Raw genomic sequence first — 26,539 nt, forward strand, 5'->3', positions numbered from 1 at the left:
CTTTCCTTAATCCCTCCTTATTATCCAAGATATTCGCTTTTCCAAGCTTCTGCTGGCCCGTTTATGTTGGATAAGTGAGACTCTACTGTACCTAAATTTCCTACTTGATAATAATATTATAATGTAATACAGTACAGTCTCACTTATCCAAGACTCACTTATCCAAGGTTCTGGATTATCCAAAGCGTTTTCGTAGTCAGTGTTTTCAATATATCATGATATTTTGGTGCTAAATTCGTAAATACGAATTTAGCACCTTGGATAAGTGAGACTCTACTGTACAATTTAATACTATTAATAATACAATATAATAATATTAATTATATATTACTTGTAATATTACTAATAATGTTACAGTACAGTGATATAGTTCAAGATAGTAATATATAATGCTTATATTGTTTTATGCTAATAATATAATATATTGTATGTACATATAATTTGTAAGCCGCTCTGAGTCCCCTTCGGGGTGAGAAGGGCGGGATATAAATGTAATAAATACATAAATAAATAAGTTGTTTGATGGAGAATGAATGCAGAGTTTAACAAGATGAGCATTCTTTTAAAATAGAGACATGTGCTCTTTACTTGTACATGTCAGTGGTGTAAGACGAGACCCTTTGCTTTGTCCCTTGTTACCTTACTTAGGACAAGCGACAGCCCACTGGGAAGGCTCCTGAAACGTGGAAACAGCCCTCCTCCAAACTTTTACAGCTTTGGCTATGGGAAGGTAAGATGGAGGGAGCCAATGATAGTTTATTTGGAGTTAAAAGAGGCAGAGAAAATGAATTGGGGCTGCCTCATGTGTATGAAAATGACCTGGGGTAATTCCCAAACTTAATGTACATTTATAGAGTAGGAGATGGCAACCGAAAACCTACAACCAGTATATGGAGGGCCATCATTGAAGCTCAGGGTATATCTGGTGTTTATTGTCATGACCTTAAGGATTGCAATGACATCAGTTTCTGGCAAGAATTCACCTTGAGGGGAGAGTGTAAGAGAAGTGTTCCCATTGTGTTTCCTTTTTTTTAAATTAATTTTTTTATTAGTGCTTTTCTACCATTGTGATATGTGGACAAAGTGACAATGAGACAGACAAGACTGCATGTTGTATGACGGCCAAACAGAAGTAGTGCCGACCCAAGTGACATATAAAGCAAAAAAAACAAAACAAATAAAAAATAAAAATAATTTTAAAAAAGGAAAGGGGAAGGGAGAGGGGAGGGGAGGGGATAGTGGATAGTAATATTATAAAGATAATAATAATAATAATAATAATAATAATAATAATTTTATTTTTGTACCCCGCCACCATCTCCCCAGAGGGATTTGGGGCAGCTTACAGATATAAAGATAAATATAAAATAATCATAATAAAAATGATAATAATAGTCAGAGGAGAGACAGAAAGGAAAGAAAAAAAGAGAGAAAAAGAAAGAGAAAGGGAGAGAGAGAGAGAAAAAGATAATATATATGTGTATATAGATAGATATAAGTATATACAAATATATACATTAAAAATAAAATAAAATAAGAGCGGGTTTCCTAAGAGGTCCTATGAATGGATACATATGCACATTAATATATATATATACATGTCTATATATGAACGTGGGTATATATATATATGTATATATATCACATTGTAAACAGTAACACAAACACAACCCCTTGTGTGAACATTGTGTTTCCTTTCAATTGTTATTTCTTTGACCATGAACATGAAAAGCAGAATTATTATATCACTTTCTTTGTCTCCTGTTAGTTTTATCTTACAGGTGGCAAGCTGGGTTGCCTCGCTTCGTTCCCAATCATTGCAGATAAGGAAATATCTCAGGCTGATGATGAACCGACTTTCTCCTTTGCCGCTGGGCCATACATGACGATGACCAGGTGAGATCCTGCAAGTGCGGATTTAGACTTTCATTATGTTTCCCAAGAAGCAGGTTTCTAAACAGAGCCTTGGGACAGAGCCACATGAGATTTTTCTAGCTTCGTACACAGTGAGACTGCTGACAGACTAATGTGAATGGTCTTTCATCCTGCTTATGATCTTCCTACTGAGATTGAAACCTATGGATTGTGAAAATTAATTTTGAAAATAAAATTATGAAGAGCGTTGTGTCTGAGCATTTAACCCTTTCCGTCTTGCAGCTTGATGTGGCGCGGGAGTCAAGTCACAGTGAAGGAGCTCAACATGAAGCCCCACCCGCATTGCAGCAAACTGTGCCTCTTTGACCTCCTCCTTGCAGAACAGGAGTACAGTAGGTACGATTCTCTCTCTCGCAGGGTTGCCTCTTGGGTGGGTGAAGGTGGTTGTGTGCCTTCAAGTTCTTTTGTGACTTACAGCAACCCTATCATGAGATTTTGGAGGGCTGAGAAGGTATGACTTGCCCAGATTCACAGAGTGGGTTTTCATGGCTGAGAGGGGATTATAACTACTTCAGGGAGCCTGAGCAGTAAAACAGATTACTGTATATACTCAAGTATAAGCCTAGTTTTTCAGCCCTTTTTTTAAGACTGAAAAGGCCCCCCTCGGCTTATACTCGAGTGAGGGTCTTGGTTGGCTTATATTTGGGTCAGCTTATACTCGAGAATATATGGCACATTTATTGTTTTTCTCTATTATTATTGGTATTATTACATTTATTATATTTCTCTATTATTATTGATATTATTACATTTAGTATTTTTCTCTATTATTGTTGCTACTATTACATTTATTTTACTCTATTTTTATTATTATTATTACAGTAGAGTCTCCCTTATCCAACACTCACTGATCCAACGTTCTGGATTATCCAACACATTTTTGTAGTCAATGTTTTCAATACATCAAGATATTTTGGTGCTAAATTCATAAATACAGTAATTATTACATAGCATTACTGCATATTGAACTACTTTTTCTGCCAAATTTGTTGTCTAACATGATGTTTTGGTGCTTCATTTGTAAAATCATAACCTAATTTGATGTTTAATAGGCTTTTCCTTAATGCCTCCTTATTATCCAACATATTCGCTTATCCAATGTTCTGCCGGCCCGTTTATGTTGGATAAGTGAGACTCTACTGTAATACATTTATTATTTCACTCTGATCTTACTATTATTATTATTGCCTTTATTATTTTACTCTATTTATTATTACTTGTATTATTTTCCTGTATTTATTATTATTATTATTATTATTACATGTATTATTATTATTATTAAAAGGATACATTTACATTGAAGAAGATGAGAATCATGATTTGATCAGAGTTGGACAGTCTTATCTTAAATTAGAGCGTTATGTAAATATTCAAAAACATTTAACCTACTGATGCTTCAATTCATCTAATTTTATTGGTATCTATTTTTATTTCTGAAATTTACCACCCTTGGCTTATACTGGAGTCAATGTTTTCCCAGGTTTTTTGGGGTAAAATTAGGTGCCTCGACTATATTTGGGTCGGCTTATACTCGAGTATATACGGTATATTTTACAGTAAAATAGATTATATTTTACAGTAAAACAGATTATATTTTACAGTAAAACAGATTATATTTTACAGTAATTCAGATAAGTTACCAGTGCCTTTACCTGGGTCTAGAAATAGACTGGCAGTCCGTTGAGAAGATTAGAGCACTAGTATAGTATGATTGCTTTAATATTTGCTGTGTAGGCAATGTGTTTCTCTCCAAGCATTATTTGGATTACCGTATATACTCGAGTATAAGTCGACCCGAATATAAGCCGAGGCACCTAATTTTACCACAAAAAAACTGGGAAAACATTGACTCCAGTATAAGCCAAGAGTGGTAAATTTCAGACATAAAAATAGATACCAATAGATACCATCACTTGAGGCATCAGTAGGTTAAATGTTTTTGAATATTTACATAAAGCTCTAATTTAAGATAAGACCGTCCAACTCTGATCAAATCATTATTCTCATTTTCTTCAGTGTAAATGTGCTTATGAATCCTTTTAATAATATGTAAATGTAATAATAATATGTAAATACCGGTAGTAAATGTGCTTATGTATCCTTTTAATAATAATAGAGTAAAATACTACATGTAATAATAATAATAATAATAAATACAGGAAAATAATACATGTAATAATAAATAGAGTAAAATAATAAATATAATAATAAGATCAGAGTGAAATAATAAATGTATTAATAATAATAAAAATAGAGTAAAATAAATGTAATAGTAGCAGCAATAATAGAGAAAAATAATAAATGTAATAATACCAATAATAATAGAGAAAAATAATAAATGTAATAATACCAATAATAATAGAGAAAAATAATAAATTTACCATATATTCTCGAGTATAAGCTGACTCAAATATAAGCCAACCAGGACCCTCACTCGAGTATAAGTTAAGGGGGGCTTTTTCAGTCTTAAAAAAAGGGCTGAAAAACTAGCTTATACTCGAGTATATACAGTATTTCATATTGCAGAGCATTCCTTCTAGAGGTCAGTTGCAGTAGATTGTGTAGTATCAATAGTAAGCATTTTACAGGTTTTTTTTTTACAGATGTTCATTTCCTAATTCACTTCCCTCCCTGTTGATGAGCTTTTATTTCCTTTGCAGCAAACTCCGCCACCCTCATCTGCTGCAGCTGATGGCTGTCTGTTTATCCAGTGACTTGGAGAAAACCCGATTAGTGTTTGAGAGGGTTAACTTTGGCTCGCTCTATAGCATCCTACATGAGAGGGTAAAGCAAGTATTTTGTTTCTTCCCAGTAGTTCGTATATGTATCACCTTAATACGTATTTCCATCTTTCTTCTAAGGAGCTCAGGGCCCCTTACAAGATATCTCTCCTCCAAAAAATGTGACATATTAAGGTTACCCTGAGGTGGATCATGTGCTTGTGGACAGTATGGTGAAGTCTCCTTTCCATAGTTTGACCCTTTTTCAGTTCCACTCTGTTGCCACCATCTTGCTTCCCTTCCACCTGTTGTATTTTCTCTGGCATGTTGGGGAACTATTTATTTATTTGCTGCATTTATATGCCGCCCTTCTCACCCCGAAGGGGACTCAGAGTGGCTTACAAATTAAATCAAATTACATGCAATATTATATTATACTGGCAATAAATTACTATATTGTACTATATCAATATATTGTAATATTATTAGTAATATTACATGTAAAATATAATATATAATTAATATTATTAATTATTATTAATATTCTTATATTGTATTATTAGTACAGTAGAGTCTCACTTATCCAAGCCTCGCTTATCCAAGCCTCTGGATTATCCAAGCCATTTTTGTAGTCAATGTTTTCAATATATCGTGATATTTTGGGGCTAAATTCGTAAATACAGTAATTATAACATAACATTACTGCGTATTGAACTACCTTTTTCTGTCAAATTTGTTGTAGAACATGATGTTTTGGTGCTTCATTTGTAAAATCATAACCTAATTTGATGTTTAATAGGCTTTTCCTTAATCCCTCCTTATTATCCAAGATATTTGCTTATCCAAGCTTCTGCCGGCCCGTTTAGCTTGGATAAGTGAGACTCTACTGTATAACAATTGGGGTCCGGGCTGTGGCGCAGGTTGGTTAGTAGCCAGCTGCAATAAATCACTCTGACCAAGAGGTCATGAGTTTGAGGCCAGCCCGTGGTAGAATGAGCACCCGACTATTAAAATAGTGGAACCTCCGGTGGCCTTGGGGATAAAAGCCTTGTGACTTGAAGGTTGGGTTGCTGACCTGAAGGCTGCCAGGTTCGAATCCCACCCGGGGAGAGTGCGGATGAGCTCCCTCTATCAGCTCCAGCTCCATGCGGGGCCAGACTGTGGCGCAGCTGGCTAGTAACCAGCTGCAATAAATCACTACTGACCGAGAGGTCATGAGTTCGAAGCCCGGTTCGGGTTAAGCCCCCGACAATTAAATAGCCCGGCTTGCTGTTGACCTATGCAGCCCCGAAAGACAGTTGCATCTGTCAAGTAGGGAAATTTAGGTACGCTTTATGCGGGAGGGTAATTTAACTAATTTACAACATCATAAAACTGCCAGGAAAACACGAGGAAAGGAATGAGGAAGTACAGCCACTAGTGGACAGTGAAGCAACAGCTCCCCCTGTGGCCGGAATCGTGAAGCTGGAAAAAAATGTTAAATGCCTCTGTGTCTGTCTATATATGTTGTTTGTCTGTTGGCATTGAATGTTTGCCATATATGTGTTCATTGTAATCCGCCCTGAGTCCCCTTCGGGGTGAGAAGGGCGGACTATAAATACTGTAAATAAATAAATAAATAAATAAATAAATGAGAGAAGCCTCCCACAAGGATGGTAAAACATCAAAATATCCAGCCGTCCCCTGGGCAACGTCCTTGCAGACGGCCAATTCTCTCACTCCAGAAGCAACTCTGGTTGCTCCTGACATGAAAAAAAACCCATTAAAATAAAATAAATAGCCCCTGCTCATTGCTGACCTAAGCAACCCGAAAGATATTTGCATCTATCAAGTAGGAAATTTAGGTACCACTTATATGTGGGGAGGCTAATTTAACTAATCTACGACACCCTAAAAAAATCGTCCAGCAAGTGTTTGGAATGAGGAAGTTGCCATCGCAGTGGATGATGAAGCAGCTGCTCCCCCGTGGCCCCCGTGGCATACCCTCAGGAAGCTGGAAGCTGGAGAAGTTTAAATTGCCTCTGTGTCTGTCTCTGTTCTATGTGTATATGGCATTAAATGTTTGCCAATTCGGGGTGAGAAGGGCGGAATATAAATACTGTAAATAAATAAATAAATCAGGATCATATTAGGGATCGGTGATTGTTTGCTGCTTACCTTACTCTACCCTTACGTTTGCTTTCCAGCGCTCCGAATTCCCCATCATACACATGGAGACCATTGTGCACATCCTGCTCCAGGTGAGCGATGCTTTGAGGTTTCTCCACTCATGTGGCTTCGTCCATCGCACTGTCAGCTCCTACGCTGTGGTGATCGTTTTGCCTGGGGAGGCCAAGCTGACCAACCTGGAGTACATGATTGAAAGGTAAAGATGGCCTCTCCTCTCACCACATTATATATATTTTTTATATAATTTTATTTTGGTTATGAAGTTACAATAAAAGTTGGTGGAACAATTTATAGAAAGAGAAAGTTGAAATATGGATAGATGAGAAAATGTCCTTGGGGGAAGGGGAGAGAGAAGATGAGGGAGGCTGGGAGGGGGGAATAATAGTATAAAAAAAGGAAAAAAATAAAAAAGAACATAATTATAATTATAATATAATATGTATATATAATTATATAATAATATATTATAATATATTGTATATACATATAATATTGAAAATAATCTTATGATGTAATACAATGTAATAATAATAATACACTATTATAATTGTATATTTATATTACATTCAATATCTATATATATATAAAAGGATAATGCAATTTCGGCCTAGGACAAAACAACTAAACTACACTAAACTATTCCAGAAACAGTAAACTTGCCAGCACAACCCCTCATCCATGCCTCTAAAGCTCCAGCTACTCCAGAAAACGGCCAGGCTTTGAGACTGCAAGGCTATTCACTGCTATTCCACCTGGCCAACAAAGGATTCCCATAAGCCACAGCAACGCGTGGCCGGGCAAAGCTAGTTACTAATAATATTGCAATATAGTTGTATAGTACAATATAATATATAATACTTATATAGTGCTTATATTGTGCTATACTAATAATATAATTTATTGTATGTATATATAGTTTGTAAACCGCCCTGAGTCCCCTTCGGGGTGAGAAGGGCGGGATATAAATATCGGTAATAAATAAATAAATAAACAAGGAAAAAGGAAATTTTTAGTCATACTTCCAGATTTCCTGAGTTGCAGATCGTATTTTCTTGATCTTTTTCCTATGTCAACATTGGACTATGTAATCTATCTGTCCGAGGGTTATTTTAAGTTCATCTTTAGTAAAGTTCTATTTTCTCATTCTTCAAATAAAGTCTTAGTTTGTTCCAATCTGTCGACTATCCGTTTTGATCTATTCTGTGCCAACATGTGTGTCAATGAGTCCATATTCCTAATATCTAGGATTCTTAGTATCCAATTTTCAATAGAGGTATTTTCTTGAGATTTCCATAGTTTGGCTAGGCATATCCTAGCAGAGGTTGTAAAATAAATGAATAGCTTGTTTGTGTTTAAATCCATATGAAAGTCTGTAAGCCCTAGCAAAATGTGTTCTGGTTTTAACTCAAATTTCCTTTGTAATATTTTTTCCATCTTTCTGTGTTATCTTGTGCCAGAATTTTTTCACTTTATTACATTTCCACCATGTTACGTATTGATCAAATAGCAGAATGGCCATTTGCGCACTCATGTGTATATATGTGTTAGAAACTCATAAAATGTGTTCCATGTCACCATTCTTAAGCATAGCATAGCACCGTGCATATATTGCTCTTCTCTGATATCTATAGAATCCTGCCCTTTTTGTTAGTCTTATTGTTTTCCAGTTCACCCAAGAGACTGATAAGACTTTTGGAGTAGTTGTATCAATGTCTTTGTTTCCATATAGATAATTGGCTTGTGTCATTAATATTTCCAGAAGTCTTTGTTTTCAACTGGATGCTGCCTGTCTTTAGAATCCTTATGGGACATGATGCAAATATACTGTATATACTCAAGCATAAGCCTAGTTTTTCAGCCATTTTAAAAAAAACATTGGGAAAACATTGACTCCAGTATAAGTCGAGAGTGGGAAATTTCAGAAATAAAAATAGATACCAATAAAATTTACATTAATCGAGGCATCGGTAGGTTAAATGTTTTGAATATAAAATTACTGTATATACTCGAGTATAAGCCTAGTTTTTCAGCCCTTTTTTAAGACTGAAAAAGTCCCCCTTGGTTTATACTCGGGTGAGGGTCCTGGTTAGCTTATATTTGGGTCAGCTTATACTCGAGAATATATGATACATTTATTATTTTTCTCTATTATTATTGGTATTATTACATTTATTATTTTTCTCTATTATTGTTGCTACTATTACATTTATTTTACTCTATTTTTATTATTATTAATAATAAATTTATTATTTCACTCTGATTTTATTATTATTACATTTATTACTTTCCTGTATTTATTATTACTATTATTTTATTGTATGACACAGCAAACAAGATAGACATGCTGGATTTCATATCACAAAATCACAAGTTGGACACTTCCCAAGCATCTAGGACTGTGTGATGTATTTCCGGATGATGCGCGCAGATCCCAGTAGGGTGGCCTTTTGCAGTTGGCAGATCGTAATTTTGTCAATGTCTATTTTTTCCAAATGCTGGCTGAGATCTTTTGGCACGGTACCCAGTGTGCCCATCACCACCGGGACTACCTGCACTGGTTTCTGCCAGAGTCTTTGAAGTTCAATCTTGAAGTCCTGATAGCGGCTGAGTTTGACGTGGTGGGGGGGCTTAACCACTCCAATGATGACTGAGGGCTGTGCTGGTGGTAGTGTAACTACCGGCAGGTCAAACCAAGCCAGAGAGGCCTCAGCTGAGGAGTGGAACTAAGAGCGCCTAACCCATTAGCCTTATGGAGAATCAAACCAAAATGAAGTCTATACTGGCTCGGTCGTTGCCCAGGATAAAAAGGACCGTGGTGGATGCTGCTGATTCTGGACATCCATTGACAAGTGAGCTACGGAATCAAAATACAAATGAACAGTCACAGAAGCTGCAGAAATATACAATGCCAGAAAACCGCACTATTATTATTATTATTATTATTATTATTATTACTATTATTATTACATGTATTATTCTACTCTATTATTAAAGGGATACATAAGGGCATTTACATTGAAGAAGATGAGAATCATGATTTGATCAGAGTCGAAGAGTCTTATCTTTGAGCTTTATGTAAATATTCAAAAACATTTAACCTTCTGATGCCTCAATTCATGTAATTTTATTGGTATCTAATTTTATTTCTGAAATTTACCACCCTCGGCTTATACTGGAGTCAGTGTTTTCCCAGTTTTTTTGTGGTAAAATTAGATGCCTCGGCTTATATTCGGGTTGGCTTATACTCGAGTACATACGGTAACATTCCTCTGAGAATATTGGTTTTCCCTTCTTCACAGCAAGGATGGAGGAGAGCACAGTGACCTGACACGGGTTCCCATCCCTTCCCAGCTCTATAAGTGGTGTGCTCCAGAAGTTATTCTCGAGAGGCCTGCCACCACCAAATCCGACATCTACAGCTTCTGTGTGTTGATGCAGGAGGCACTCACAGGTATGTTTATGACCCTGGTGACGAGGTAAATTGGACAGTGTGAGCAGCTCTGGCAGTACTGATGCACTTACAGTGCGGAAAAGAAAACAGTGGAAGTAGTGCTGTTGAAGTACTAATGTGCTGTGGATTTTATGTACAATGTCTTTGTAGGATCTGATGGAGGCTGTGCTGACTGGGCAAAGAATGGTGTCTAAATGTGAGCTGCAGTAGACCATTGCAGTGTGAAAGGCAGCCATGCTTTCTCCAGGATAGGCGTTCTCAATGCCTCTCTCCCACTCTTCTCTCTATTTCTCTGCCCTCCATCAGACCGTATTGATCATGCTTAGCCATTGTCTCTCAGCACCCAGATCCAGTACAGTAGAGTCTCACTTATCCAACATTCGCTTATCCAATGTTTTGGATTATCCAAGGCATTTTTGTAGTCAAATGTTTTCAATAAATTGTGATATTTTGGTGCTAAATTCGTAAATACAGTAATTACTACATAGCGTTACTGCGTATTGAACTACTTTTTCTGTCAAATTTGTTGTATAACATGATGTTTTGGTGCTTAATTTGTAAAATCATAACCTAATTTGATGTTTAACAGGCTTTTCCTTAATCTCTCCTTACTATCCAACATACTCGCTTATCCAACGTTCTGCCGGCCCGTTTATGTTGGATAAGTGAGTCTCTACTGTATTTTCTTCTCTTTTTTGTGCATATAAAGCAGGGGTCCCCAAACTACGGCCCAGGGCCACATGCGGCCCATCGAAGCCATTTATCCCCCTCCTCCTCCGCCAATGAAGGTGTGTGAGGTGCAAAGTATTTATTTTATTTATTTTATTTATTTACAGTATTTATATTCTGCCCTTCTCACCCCGAAGGGGACTCAGGGCGGATCACATTACACATATAAGGCAAACATTCAATGCCTTAACATAGAATAAAGTCAAAGACAAACACGGGGCTCCAAGCTGGCCTCGAACTCATGACCTCTTGGTCAGAGTGATTTGTTGCACTGGCTGCAGCTGGTTGCTCAACAGCCTGCGCCACAGCCCGCATAGGCCTTTCCTTCTAACCCTCTTTATTATCATTATTATTAACATTGAGGCTGGGTGGTCATCTGTCAGAGGTGCTTGGCTTGTGTTTTTGGTGCAAAAAGGCAGAAGGGAGTTGGACTAAATGGCCCAAGGGGTCTCTTCCAACCCTCTTTATTATTATTATTATTATTATTATTATTATTATTATTAACATTGAGACTGGGTGGCCATATGTCAGGGGTGCTTTGCTTGTGTTTTTGGTGCACAAAGGCAGAAGGGGGTTGGACTAAATGGCTCAAGGGGTCTCTTCCAACCCTCTTTATTATTATTATTATTATTATTATTATTATTATTATTATTAACATTGAGGCTGGGTGGCCATCTGTCAGGGGTGCTTTGCTTGTCTTTTTGCCGCGAAAAGGCAGAAGGGGGTTTGACTAAATGGCTCAAGGGGTGTCTTCCAACCATTATTATTATTATTATTATTATTATTATTATTATTATTATTATTATTATTAACATTGAGGCTGGGTGGCCATCTGTCTGGGGTGCTTTGATTGTGTTTTTGGTGCAAAAAGGCAGAAGGAAGTTGGACTAAATGGACCAAGGGGTCTCTTCCAACCCTCTTTATTATTATTATTATTTTTATTATTATTATCATTGAGGTTGGGTGGCCATCTGTCTGGGGTGCTTTGATTGTGTTTTTGGTGCAAAAAGGCAGAAGGGAGTTGGACTAAATGGCCCAAGGGGTCTCTTTCAACCCTCTTTTTTTATTATTATTATTATTATTATTATTATTATTATTATTATTATTATTTTATTGTATGACACAGCAAACAAGATAGATATGCTGGATTTCATATCACAAAATCACAAGTCGAACACTTCCCAAGTGTCTAGGACTGTGTGATGTATTTTCGGATGATGCGTGCAGATCCCAGCAGGGTGGCCTTTTGCAGTTGGCAGATCGTAATTTTGTCAATGTCTATTGTTTCCAAATGCTGGCTGAGATCTTTTGGCACGGCACCCAGTGTGCCCATCACCACCGGGACCACCTGCACTGGTTTCTGCCAGAGTCTTTGAAGTTCAATCTTGAGGTCCTGATAGCGGCTGAGTCTTGTTGTTTTTCGTCAATGCGACTGTCACCTGGGATGGCGACATCAATGATCCAAACCTTTTTCTTTTCCACAACTGTGATGTCTGGTGTGTTGTGTTCCAGAACTTTGTCAGTCTGGATTCGGAAGTCCCACAGTATCTTTGCATGTTCATTTTCCAATACTTTTGCAGGTTTGTGACCCCACCAGTTCTTTGCTGCTGGAAGGTGGTACTTGAGGCATAAGTTCCAATGAATCCTTTGGGCCACGTATTTGTGCCTCTGTTTGTAGTCTGTCTGTGCAATTTTCTTACAGCAGCTGAGGAGATGATCAATGGTTTCGTCGGTTTCCTTATTATTATTATTATTATTATTATTATTATTATTAACCTTAAGACTGTATTTTCCCATTTTGTTTTTCTGTGCAGTGTGCATAGGAATTTGTTTATACTTTTTTTTTGGGACCCCCCTGATATAAAGGATATTTGCCCAGTTTTCTCCCCAGAACTTTTTAGTTTATTTTCTCATACGAGCAGAAAACTACACATTGTGTCACTCAGGTAGGCCTTTTCCATTCAGGAGAAAATAGCCGGCACTATAATGCAACAAGACCAAGTGTCCCTTGCCCAAGGGTCCCTGGCAGCCAGCTCCCGTCCTGACTATCTGTCTTCAGAGCCTTAACTACGACCTCAGAGTGCAACACTCATGATGTATGTTTTCCAGAAACAATTCCCTGGGATGGATTTGAAGGGTCGGATATTAGGAATGTCTTTACTTCTGGGCAATGGTTAGAAGCTGACGCCAGGCTCCACAAATCCTACTATGACATTGTGAAGATTGGCCTGGAGCCCAGGCCGAAGCCACGCACCATCAGCCTGCAAGACATCCGCTACGCTCTGAAGACTGACTTAAAGGTGAGTCGGATTGAGTTCTCCTTTTCCTTTGCTCTTCCTTTCCTTTGACACATGGGACCTTTTGAAGTAGAAACTAACAACCGTGGCAAGGCCAGAGGACAGTTCTCTGCTGCAAAAAACTCAGGCAGCCAGAAGTCCAGTTCTGATTTTGAAGAAGTAACATTTTCAATGCCAAATTGTTTTGTGTGTGTGTGAAGGGGGGTGATGTTCCTGCAACCTGTATTATTATTATTATTATTATTATTATTATTATTATTATTATTATTATTATTATGACACAGCAAACAAGATAGATATGCTGGATTTCATATCACAAAATCACAAGTCAAACACTTCCCAAGTGTCTAGGACTGTGTGATGTATTTATTGTTGTTATTATTATTATTATTACAGTGTTCCCTCACTACTTCACGGTTCACTTTTCGCGGATTCGCTGCTTTGCGATTTTTCAATAAATTCTAAAAGACTATTATAAATCATTAAAAAATTACAATTTACAGCCTAAGGAAGGGAGGAAGGTGAAGCTGAAGGGAGAGAAAAGGAGCCCAAGCGGCAACGGGAGGAGAAGAAGGCGATTTATCAACACACGATTGGTTGATAAAGACTTAAAATAGTGTATAACTACTAAAATAATGTATAAATATTAAAATAAATATAGTGTCCCTACTTTGCGGATTTTCACTTATTGTGGGTGGTCCTGGAACCTAACCCCAGCGATAAGTGAGGGAACACTGTATTATTTATTTATTTATTTATTATTATTATTATTAAAAAGACAAAACTCCATTCCCAGATATTTCAAGGAGAGGATTTTGGGAGGAACCAGAAAAAGTGTGACCTGAGGATTCTGGAGAGATTAAGGGCTGCAAAACCAGTTCTTGAAGGGTCACATTTCTACCCTGGACCCCACTATACTCCCCCCTGTACTAAAAAATATTAGTATTTTTAGGAGCAGTTGCATACATTCCCAGTGAGCTGACCTGTATATAGCTCCTTCTGCCTTTAAGTTTGCCAATGTCCACCATCTGGATGCTGTTTTATGCCAGGGAAGAAGGAGTAGCCTTGCTTTGTAGAATGTTAGAGATTTTGGCCCATGTCGCCACAGTTACTACTCTGAATCATGATTTTGTTGTGTGAAGACGCCCTAACAGAACAACTATTTACCTGTATATCCTTTGGCCACATCCTAAAGATCTTACTTTGCCCATTACAGGATTTGCTCCAGCCTCACAGGAATTGTGGGCCACTAAAGACTGAGACCCCTCCTGACATCAATATCTGCTTGCCATCAGCCTCCGTTGCCTCATTGAAGATACCAGAAGCTCAAGAAGAGCCAGACCAAACTGGTGTGTACTCCCTGCTTTGTCATTGGCTCTGTATAGGAGGGTCTAAAAACCTGAGGAGTTTTCAGCAAGTATGTTACAGACATGCACAGGCCATTTTTTACTATTTGTTTCCTCAACTGAGACTAAAACCGGCTACAAGGCTCTGATATATAGAAATGCACACTCTATTTGCATCCACTGTGTGCTTTCTTCATCCTCTGTACGTAGCAACTGATATCTTGGTTTTAATCATTGTCGTATTATGTTGTTTTATAACTATGTTATTATATCGTGTTTTAAATTTATGGATTATATGTTAATTTTATGTTGTGGTCTGATTGTTTTCTCATGTCATCTCCTTCGGGAAGATGCAGGCGGGGTACAAGAATAAAGTATTATTATATTACTGTATATACTTGAGTATAAGCCTAGTTTTTCAGCCCTTTTTTAAGACTGAAAAAGCCCCCTCGGCTTATACTCGGGTGAGGGTCCTGGTTGGCTTATATTTGGGTCAGCTTATACTCGAGAATATATGGTACATTTATTATTTTTCTCTATCATTATTGGTATTATTACATTTATTATTTTTCTCTATTATTATTGTTGCTACTATTACATTTATTTTACTCTATTTTTATTATTAATTCATTTATTATTTTTCTCTATTATTATTGGTATTATTACATTTATTATTTTTCTCTATTATTGTTGCTACTATTACATTTATTTTACTCTATTTTTATTATTAATACATTTATTGTTTTACTTTGATCTTATTATTATTATTGCATTTATTATTTTACTCTATTTATTACTACATGTATTATTTTCCTGTATTTATAATTATTACATGTATTATTTTACTCTATTATTATTAAAAACATACATAAGCACATTTACATTGAAGATGAGAATCATGATTTGATCAGAGTTGGACAGTCTTATCTTAAATTTGAGCTTTATGTAAATATTCAAAAACATTTAACCTACTGATGCCTCAATTAATGTACCGTATATACTTGAGTATAAGCTGACCCGAGTATAAACCGAGGCATCTAATTTACCACAAAAAACTGGGAAAACATTGACTCCACCAATAAAATTACATGAATTGAGGCATGTTTTTGAATATTTACATAAAGCTCAAATTTAAGATAAGACTGTCCAACTCTGATCAAATCATGATTCTCATCTTCTTCAATGTAAATGTGCTTATGTATCCTTTTAATAATAATAGAGTAAAATAATACATGTTATTATTATTATTATTATTATTATTATTATTATTATTATTAGTAGTAGTAGTAGTAGTAGTAGTATTAGTATTATTCCTGGAAAATAATACAAGTAATAATAAATAGAGTAAAATAATAAATGCAATAATAATAATAATAAAATCAGAGTCAAATAATAGATGTATTAATAATAATAATAAAAAATAGAGTAAAATAAATGTAATAGTAGCAACAATAATAGAGAAAAATAATAAATGTAATACAGTAATACCAATAATAATAGAGAAAAATAATGAATGTACCATATATTCTTGAGTATAAGCTGACCCAAATATAAGCCAACCAGGACCCTCACCCGAGTATAAGCCGAGGGGGGCTTTTTCGGTCTTAAAAAAAGGGCTGAAAAACTAGGCTTATACTCGAGTACATACAGTAATTTTATTGGTATCTATTTTTATTTCTGAAATTTCCCACTCTCGGCTTATACTGGAGTCAATGTTTTCCCAGTTTTTTTGTGGTAAAATTAGGTGCCTTGGCTTATATTCGGGTTGGCTTATACTCGAGTATATACGGGGTATATTATTCTGTACCTCTTTATTTTTGTAGTCCATAGGTGGATATGACAGAGGGTAAAAATTAACGGAGCAGAGGTTTCAGAATGCTTTAAATGTAAATTATGTGTCTAAGTCCTTGGTGTATCAGTTTTGTTCGAATTCTTCTCTCAGCCAGGAGTTTCACTACTGTGTCGAGATGTGCGGCTTCCTGTGACGTTGGCGGTGCTGTCGTCCATGACCTCCGGCCTGCAGTTCGCATGGCTCAGTCGAGCCCGGTCCTGGATCCCAGCATACGGGGCGATGCCAGTGATGCCAGCGACAGCCTTTGCAGCTTTGTGATCAACGAGATCTATACCTGCTACTCGGATTTATGTGAGGAGGGTGTGGAGGATGAAGAAGAAGAAGAACTGAGGAAGCAGGGCCCCAAAACCCAAAGGGAGTTGCAAACTGACCCAAGAGATAGGGCTGAAACCCAGTCACCAGAACCCACCAAACTCCAGAATTGGCAGAGGAGCCTCAGCGAGGAAAGCAACTCTGACACGGAAGCCGAGTGTCAGGAAGAGGAGCTGGAGTTCCCTCAGAGTCCCGCTGGACAGACGACAGGTTATGACAGCAACAGAGGCAAGATGAGTCTGTCCTCATTTGAGCAGAGTTTTGGAAAGTGTGTCCTAACTCTAACCATTTGTCAGACGAAGCTGCGGGAAGCAACAGAATCTCTCTGCCGCACGGAAAACCTCTTGGATATAGCGGACGCCAACCCACAGTGGTATCAACTGTTTCCAAGGGCCCCACAGGAACAACCACGCAGCACCTCTGCTTCTCTCCAGGCCCATGCTGAGAAAGTGAACGCTGCCTTGAGAAATCTTAAGGTGCCCTACGCCGGAGATAGGGTGCTCCTCTGGAAAGCAGTGGGCCCTCCGTCAAGGAACTATATCCCTCCGCCGCTACGCAGTCTGGACAACTTCCAGCCCGTGGTCATTCCTTCTTTCCAAGTTCTAGAAAAGGAGTGCAAAGACAGCCAAAGCCAAGACACCACATGCTGGAGTGATTTTGGATTAGAAGTGCCTGAAAAGCTTGGGGGCAGAGGCGGAGCAGAGCCAAACTATCAGGTAAGAAAGCAGGGAGAGCTTAAATCTATTCTGCATTGAACACTGGCCGGCATAGATTCTGACCCAGAAGAGGAAGAAAAAAATGGAGGTGGCATCGTGCAGGGAGGTAACATTAGCCACAGAGTGAGGAGTCATTCTTGAGCTCTCACCAGTGTAGTAGAATAATAATAATAATAATAATAATAATAATAATAATAATAATAATAATAATAATAATAATAACAATAATAAAAACAACAGGAAAAACTCAGCCGCTATCAGGACCTCAAGATTGAACTTCAAAGACTCTGGCAGAAACCAGTACAGGTGGTCCCGGTGGTGATGGGCACACTGGGTGCTGTGCCAAAAGATCTCAGCCGGCATTTGGAAACAATAGACATTGACAAAATCACCATCTGCCAACTGCAAAAGGCCACCCTACTGGGATCTGCACACATCATCAGAAAATACATCACACAGTCCTAGACACTTGGGAAGTGTTCGACTTGTGGTTTTGCGAAACGAAATCCAGCATATTTATCTTGTTTGCTGTGCCATACAACGTCGTTGTGTTGATAATAATAATAATAATAATAATAATAATCTTTATTTATATATCGCCCTATCTCCTGGATGGGACTCAGGGCGGTTTCTAATTATAAAAACAACACAAACATTACATAATAACACATTATTAAGCAAAGTAAAAATACAATTATAGAAATAAATAACACTTACATGACCTGATAAAGGGGACGGGAACCATAAACCCAACATATTAAAATGTATCATTTTAAGTTAGAGAAATCTTGTGCAGTATATTCAGGCCCAGAAATCGGCAGTATTCCAATGTAATTACTGAAAAACCTGCCGACATCACCAGGTCTTCAGTTCCTTACAGAAATTGGATAATATAGGGAATTGCCTGATCTCTTTTGGCAGTGCATTCCAGAGCCGGGGGGGGGGGGGGGGGGGCACTGCCGAGAAGGCTCGTTCCCTCGTCCCCACCAGCCGCACTTGAGACAGTGGTGGGAGCGCGAGAAGAGCCTCCCCGGAAGATCTCAAGGTCCGCACTGGCTCATAGGGGGAGATGCGATCACGGAGATAGGTAGGGCCTGAGCAGTATAAGGCTTTATAGGTCCAAACCTGCACCTTGAATTGGGCCCGGCAGTTTATCGGCAGCCAGTGGAGCTGCTTTAATAGGGGCATTGTGTGCTCCCCTTAGCCGGCTCCAGTTAGAAATCTGGCTGCCGATCTTTGAACCAGTTTGTCAAATTTGTTGTTAAACGTGATGTTTTGGTGCTTAATTTGTAAAATCATAACCTAATTTGATGTGTAATAGGCTTTTCCTTAATCCCTCCTTATTATCCGACATATTCGCTTATCCAATGTTCTGCTGGCCTGTTTATGTTGGATAAGTGAGACTCTACTGTAGCTATTTTAAACAACAACAAACCCTCCTTTTGTGTTGTTGAAGGCTTTCATGGGCGGAATCACTGGGCTGCTGTGAGTTTTCCGGACTGTCTCAGAAGCATTATCTCCTGACATTTCGCCCACATCTAGGGCAGGCATCCTCAGAAGTTGTGAAGTGTGTTGGAAACTAGGCAAGTGGTGTTTATATATCTGTGGGATGTCCAGGGTGGAAAGTCTAAAAGTTGCAATTGGCCACCTTGATTATTTATTTATTTATTTATTTATTTATTTATTTGCAGTATTTGTATTCCGCCCTTCTTTCTCACCCCGAACTCGGCGGATCACATTGTACACACATAAGGCAAACATTTAATGCCATAACATAGAACAGAGACAGAGACAAACGCTGCTTCCTGCTAGGCGGAATCCTTTGTTGGGAGGTGTTAGCTGTCCCTGATTGTTTCCTGTCAGGAATTCCCATTTTTTTGAGTTTCCATCAGATTTATTTATTTATTTATTTACAGTATTTATATTCCGCCCTTCTCACCCCGAAGGGGACTCAGGGCGGATCACATTATAACACACATAGGGCAAACATTCAATGCCCATAAACACATCAAACAGAGACTGAGAGACACACGCAGAGGCAAGTTTTATTTATTTATTTATTTATTTTTCAAACTTATATGCCGCCACTCCCCTAGGGCTCGGAGCGGCTTACAAGAACCGGCTAAAATCAACAATTTAAAAAACATTTTAAAAACATCATTTAAAAAAAAAAAAAACCATCTTCTGAGGGGATGTTCGATTCTGGCCACAGGGGGGAGCAGCTGCTTCATCATCCACACTGACGGCACTTCCTCATTCCAGGTCGTAAATTAGTTAATCTTGCCTCCCCACTTTTATAAGTGGTACCTTATCTCCTACTTGATAGATGCAACTATCTTTCGGGTTGCTAGGTCAGCAACGAGCAGGGGCTATTTTTTTTTTTAAATTGACGGGTGCTCACCCCGCCACGGGCTGGCCTCGAACTCATGACCTCAGAGTGATTTAAGGCAGCTGCTCAACAGCTGCGCCACAGCCCGATCTCATAACCTCTGAGGATGCCTGCCATAGATGTGGGCGAAACGTCAGGAAAGAATGCTTCTGAAACATGGCCATACCTCCTGGAAAACTCACAGCAACCCAACCCTTTTTTTAAATTGCTTAAGAACTGTATGGCTGTTTCCTTTCCTGCTGTGACCTGATGGTCTGGCGTGATTTCTCAGGTTTTGCATCCAGGTGTGACCATCAGAAGGAAGAAGACCACAAGCCCCCAGCCGCATTGTGGGAGCCCCAAAGTGGATGGAGCAAATGCTTCTGAGGGGTGAGTGTTAGAGCTCAGCCATGTCTGAGAGAAAGATTTTTCTTAAAAAGAATTATACTTCCTGGAAGTTTATTTATTTATTTACAGTATTTATATTCCGCCCTTCTCACCCCTAAGGGGACTCAGGGCAGATCACATTGCACACATATAAGGCAAACATTCAATGCCATATAACATAGAACAGAGACAGACCCAGAGGCAATTTTAAACCTTCTCCAGCTTCATGAGGGTATGCTTGATTCCGGTCACAGGGGGAGCAGCTGCTTCATCATCCACTGCGACGGCAACTTCCTCATTCCAAAGGCGGCTGGGTGATTTTTATGGTGTCGTAAATTAGCCTCCCCACATATAAGTGGTACCTAAATTTCCTACTGGATAGATGCAACTATCTTTCGGGTTGCTTAGGTCAACAATGAGCCGGGGCTATATTTTTATTTTAATTGTCGAGTGCTCACCCCGACACGGGCTGGCCTCGAACTCAGAGTGATTTATTGCAGCTGGCTGCTAACCAGCCTGCGCCACAGCAGGCATTATATATTCATTGAAACAGAGGGTCAGAGAAAATTTTTGAGTCAAAAAATATGGGAGCCAGAGATCACATGTGGTTTGCTTTACAGCTTTGAGGCTGCAGAAAGTTCTTTTGAGGATTGTTTGGCCTTCCCAATGTCTTACTACCATTACTCCCAAAGACCACTAAAATGGTCATTGACTTTGTAGGGTTTAAAAAACTGTTTCACATTTTTCTGTTCTCCTTCTGCACCACGTGCGTATTGCAGGTTCTCTTCCAAATCCATCCCTGCAATGTATGAAGCCAGTCTGAGGAGGGAAGAGAGGAGAATGGTGCAACCTGAGTGGACAAGTGAGTATTATTGTATATTCTTTTTATTGTAAGCTAATCTCCTATGTGTGGCTTGAAAAAATACTTTTTATAATCCACCTTGATTCACATATGTGGAAATGCTGGTTGTAGGATTCTGGGAATTGTAATCCAAAATGTATTTTTTCTATACTCTATTCTATATTCTATACTTACTGCTTAAAATGAATGTCAAATTATTGGGTTGCTGTGAGTTTTCCAGGCTGTCTGGCCATATTCTAGAAGCATTTTCTCCTGATGTTTTGCCCACATCTATGGCAGGCATCCTCAGAGGTTGTGAGGTCTGTTGGAAACTAGGCAAGTGGGCTTTATATACCGTATAAGCCGACCCGAATATAAGCCGAGGCACCTAATTTTACCACAAAAAACTGGGAAAACATTGACTCCAGTATAAGCCGAAGGTGGTAAATTTCAGCAATAAAAATAGATACCAATAAAATTACATTAATTGAGGCATCAGTAGATTAAATGTTCTTGAATAGTTACATAAAGCTCAAATTTAAGATAAGACTGTCCAACTCTGATGAAATCATTATGCTTTTCTTCTTCAATGTAAATGTGCTTATGTATCCTTTTAATAATAATAGAGTAAAATAATACATGTAATAATAATAATAATATGTAAAGATACAAAACATCCTGGCCTGCGGCCTAATAACCCGCTCCTAGACAAATACAGAGTAAAAAGGGTTAAAATTAGTAATTTCCTAAGGTAAGGTTTGAACGAGGACAGGGGTAAGTAAAACAAGTGTCATGTCCGTAGTAAATTTTAAGTTTGGATTTTGTTAGTGGCAATAATATATCAGCTCTCAGCTTCCATCTTCTCATGAATGGCCAGCGCTTTTTGTGTAAAAAAAAGTCCATAAAAGTCCATAATCCAAGAACAGGTTACATACAGCAATTCAAGATCCATAACTTTGGACACCAGTCTGTGTGGGAGGATTGTGTTAAACATGGAACTAAAGTCTGTAAAAAGCATCCTCACATAGTTCTCCCGTCGTTCCAGGTGGGTCAGAGCAGTGTGGAACATGATAGCTATGGCATCCTCTGTCAGTCTCTTAGTTCTATCTACTAACTGATCTTTATCCAATATCCAATGTATGTGGAAAGCAAGAAATGATACCCTGCAGACCAGTATCCATATAACTAATTGTGATATCTGAACCTTTCAAGCCTTTGTTCAGAATGAAAGTGGGGTTGTAATGTAACTAGAAATTTTGAGTCAGGGAAGTCATTCACCGTTTAGTAGTTAGGGCCTGGGCTGTGGCTCAGGCGGGAGAGCCAGCCAGCTGCAACCAGCTGCAATGAATCACTCTGACCAGGAGGTCATGAGTTCGAGGCACGCTCGGAGCCTATGTTTGTCTTGTCTTTGTTCTATGTTAAAAGGCATTGAATGTTTGCCTATATGGGTAATGTGATCCACCCTGAGTCCCCTTCGGGGTGAGAAGGGCGGAATATAAATGCTGTAAATAAATAAATAAATAAAAAGGGCCAGTTTTAAAATAGAGTTTTATAATAATAATAAATACAGGAAAATAATACAAGTAATAATAAATAGAGTAAAGTAATAAATGCAATAATAATAATATCAAAGTAAAACAATAAATGTATTAATAATAATAAAAATAGAGTAAAATAAATGTAATAGTAGCAACAACAATAGAGAAAAATAATAAATGTAATAATACCAATAATAATAGAGAAAAATAATAAATGCACCATATATTCTCGAGTATAAGCTGACCCAAATATAAGCCAACTAGGACCCTCACCCGAGTATAAGCCAAGGGGGGCTTTTTCCGTCAAAAAAAGGACTGAAAAACTAGGCTTATATTCAAGTATATACAGTACCTGTGGACTCCCCAGGTAGGAAGCAGCCAGGCTTTGAAGCTTCAAGGCTATTCAATGCTAATATATCTGTTTATATATCTGTTGAATAATGTTCAGGGTGGGAGAAAAAAGTCTTATCTGTTTGAGGCAAGTGTGACAGTTGCAACTGGCCACCTTGATTAGCACTGAATGGCCTTGCAGCTTCAAAGTCTGGCTGCCTCATAGTTGTTATGACAGGGTTTGTGTTATTTACCACATTGGCCACTGGATGGCAGCATTAGGCAAAGAAGCGATATCTCTAAAGAGTTTTTAGGATTTTCCATCCTTGAAGGAGGCATTAGACAAGAGAAAGGTAGAGGGATAGGAATCCTGATTCTAAACCACAATAAAACAGAAGAGAAAGAGCTATTCTTCAGTTAAATGTCTGTCAGCTAGGAGAATAATGTTATCTGCCTTTTGACCTGACTAAACAGATGGTATGTTTTGCTTGTGTGTTGAAAGTACTTACTGTATATACTTGAATATAAGCCTAGTTTTTCAGCCCTTTTTTTAAACTGAAAAAGCCCCTCGGCTTATACTCGGGTGAGAATCCTGGTTGGTTTATATTTGGGTCAGCTTATACTTGAGAATATATGGTACATAATATTACTAAAGAATGTAAAACTACTGGAATTAGAGGGCCATGACCTGCGCTCAGGATGGCACAATTATTTATGGTACAACAAAAGGAAAACTGAGAAAAATTTCGGTAATCATTATATTCGAGCATCTCTAATAAGGGTGTGGGAAAAATATAAAGACAGACTGTACGCAAGAACTCCATGTTGGATATCCCCAATAGAAGCCAAACACAAAAGAGAATTAGCGACAGAAAATTGGCTAACATACAAACAAATTTTGAGAAAATCAGACAACCAAAACTTTAATATAAAGACACATGATGAACTTAAAAAAGAATTTCCAAAAATAACATGGTTTCAATACTATCAAATAAAACAGTGCTATAAAGAGGATACAGAAAAGGGATTTTCACAAAATCAAGGCCCTTGGGAAACTGTAATGCAAAAAGGAAAAAAAAATTATTAGGATATTATACCAGATGTTATTAGAATGGTCAACAGAGGGTAATTTATTACCAGTATTGTACTATGCTAATATAATATTGTATGTAAATTTAATTTGTAAGCCGCTCTGAGTCCCCTTCGGGGTGAGAAGGGCGGCATATAAATGTAGCAAATAAATAAATAATACATTTATTATTTTTCTCTATTATTATTTGTATTATTACATTTATAATTTTTCTCTATTATTGTTGCTACCATTACATTTATTTTACTCTATTTTTATTATTATTATTATTACATTTATTATTTTACTCTATTATTACATGTATTATTTTACTCTATTATTATTAAAAGGATACATAAGCACATTTACATTGAAGAAGATGAGAATAATGATTTAATCAGAGTTGGAAAGTCTTATCTTAAATTTGAGCTTGATATAAATATTCAAAAACATGTAACCTACTGATGCCTCAATTAATGTAATTTTATTGGTATCTATTTTTATTGCTGAAATTTACCACCCTCGGCTTATACTGGAGTCAATGTTTTCCCAGTTTTTTGTGGTAAAACTAGGTGCCTCGGCTTATATTCGGGTCGGCTTATACTCAAGCATATAGGTTGGCGCCCTCTCTATCCGCCTTCAGGAAACAGCTGAAGACCTGGATATTTAGGTTGGCCTTTGGTGAGACAGTCAGTGGATGACCAGCCTCAGTTGGCACTATAACTCTATCCTGAATTATATTAGGTCCCTTTTATTCTGGTATTTTAAGTGATGATGTTATTTTATATGAATGAAGTCGACTGAATTGTACTTGGTGGTTGATTGATTTACTGCTGTATTAGCTCTTGTTTTATTGTCTTCCTGTGTTTTATTATTTTTTGTATATTGTTCAATGTATTTATGCTGTTGTTTTTGTAAATTGTGCTAGTTGGGCCTTGCCCTGTGTAAGCCGCCCCGAGTCCCCGTGGGGAGATGGTGGTGGGGTATAAATAAAGTTTTTATTATTATTATTATTATTATTATTATTATTATTATTATTATTATTATTAATTCAGTTCCTCTCATTAGTACCACACTTTCCCAATCTGTGTTCTGATGCAAACAGCCACAGGAGTCCTTTTGGCTGCAGAATGGGCTATTCTAATGTATAATGCCATGGCTTTCACTATTACACAGGTCTTTTCAATGCCACACAGTTATAGAAATTTGATTCCATTGTAACTACCATGTCACAGCTCCATGGGATGCTAGGACGTGTCGTTTTGTGAGATAGGGTTTTTCTGTGCTGGTACCACACCAAACTTTAATTCTCATGATGAAAGTTGGATCATGAAGCTATAATTGTGCGGTATGAAGAAGAGATCTTGCCATTTGGGTCTAAAGAGACCACACTGTTCATGCCAAGCACATGCTTAGTCACCAAGCAGTCACTGTTCAAACCCTAAAGCACAGAAACAAAACCGTGTTGTTGTTCTTCTCTTACCCCTTCTCAGTGGAAGTGAAGCAGATGGCCAAAAAGACCGCTTCTGGTCATCTTGGCCACCCTGCTCAGTACCCTCCTTCGAGTGGCTGGACCTCGGAGAGCGAAACAGAAAGCCAGCAGAGCCCCTCCAGCCGAGAACAATTCTGGCGCTGCCCCCCAAATACTGCAGCAGGAAGACAGCAAATTGGCTGCGGAGTTGGGGACCACAAGCTGTTCTTTGACTCCGAAGAGGAGAAAGTGCCGAAAAGAACTGCGGGGACCCAGAGCCAAAGTAAGAACGAGGACAGAGTGACCGTACCTGTAACAACCCCCTCCCTGTTCATTTGCTTTGATGCCAGAATGAAGAAGGGGGCCAGGAAGACATCATTCCACCATGTCTCCTGTGTCAATATAACAATATAATAATATATACAATAGAGTCTCACTTATCCAACATAAACGGGCCTGCAAAACATTGGATAAGCGAAAATTTTGGATAAGAAAAGCCTATTAAACATCAAATTAAGTTATGATTTTACAAATTAAGCACCAAAACATCATGCTTTACAACAAATTGATAGAAAAAGCAGCTCAGTACATGATAACGTTATGTAATAATTACTGTATTTATGAATTTTGCACCAAAATATCGCAATTTATTGAAAAATTAGATAATCTGTGGAAAGGCCTGAGGCCTAAGTCTGCCTGTCCCCTAACTGAATCCTGGCTGTCCCTTGGCTGAGTTGGTTGCTAGGAGACCAAGTGGGCAGAGATTAGCCCTCTTAACTGGCAGCAATTGGATAAAAACAATTATTGCTCTCCCTCTAATTAGTACTTTATTTTTCTTTTCTTTTTGTTGTATCAACCTAGAGGCGTGGATGATAGGTTGTGTTGTCAAATTTTGAGGTTGAGGGGCCTGTAGTTTTGTTGTTTTGTCGGTCGTCATGATGCCATCACTCATTTATATATATAGATTGATATTGATATAATATTGATAATAATATTATAACGTAATAC

The 26,539-nt window shown here is 37.9% G+C and overlaps 1 protein-coding gene across 2 annotated transcripts in view; it reads left to right on the forward strand.

Annotated features, from left to right (window-relative positions):
- Positions 1-26,539, forward strand: part of tex14 (testis expressed 14, intercellular bridge forming factor) — a 99,559-nt gene that overhangs the window by 20,763 nt on the left and 52,257 nt on the right. Inside the window, exons 6-17 of one of the 2 annotated variants that reach the window (XM_062958938.1) lie at positions 649-730; positions 1,769-1,896; positions 2,158-2,271; positions 4,596-4,719; positions 6,842-7,020; positions 10,124-10,275; positions 13,114-13,304; positions 14,518-14,650; positions 16,590-17,527; positions 20,188-20,285; positions 21,062-21,144; positions 25,554-25,814. In XM_062958938.1, coding sequence (XP_062815008.1) covers positions 649-730; positions 1,769-1,896; positions 2,158-2,271; positions 4,596-4,719; positions 6,842-7,020; positions 10,124-10,275; positions 13,114-13,304; positions 14,518-14,650; positions 16,590-17,527; positions 20,188-20,285; positions 21,062-21,144; positions 25,554-25,814 — 2,483 coding nt within the window. The remainder of the gene's footprint in view (positions 1-648; positions 731-1,768; positions 1,897-2,157; positions 2,272-4,595; positions 4,720-6,841; positions 7,021-10,123; positions 10,276-13,113; positions 13,305-14,517; positions 14,651-16,589; positions 17,528-20,187; positions 20,286-21,061; positions 21,145-25,553; positions 25,815-26,539) is intronic. The other variant, XM_062958939.1, reaches the window with a different exon arrangement.

This window comes from Anolis carolinensis, unplaced genomic scaffold (assembly GCF_035594765.1).
Source record: "Anolis carolinensis isolate JA03-04 unplaced genomic scaffold, rAnoCar3.1.pri scaffold_7, whole genome shotgun sequence".
Lineage (NCBI taxonomy): Eukaryota > Metazoa > Chordata > Lepidosauria > Squamata > Dactyloidae > Anolis > Anolis carolinensis.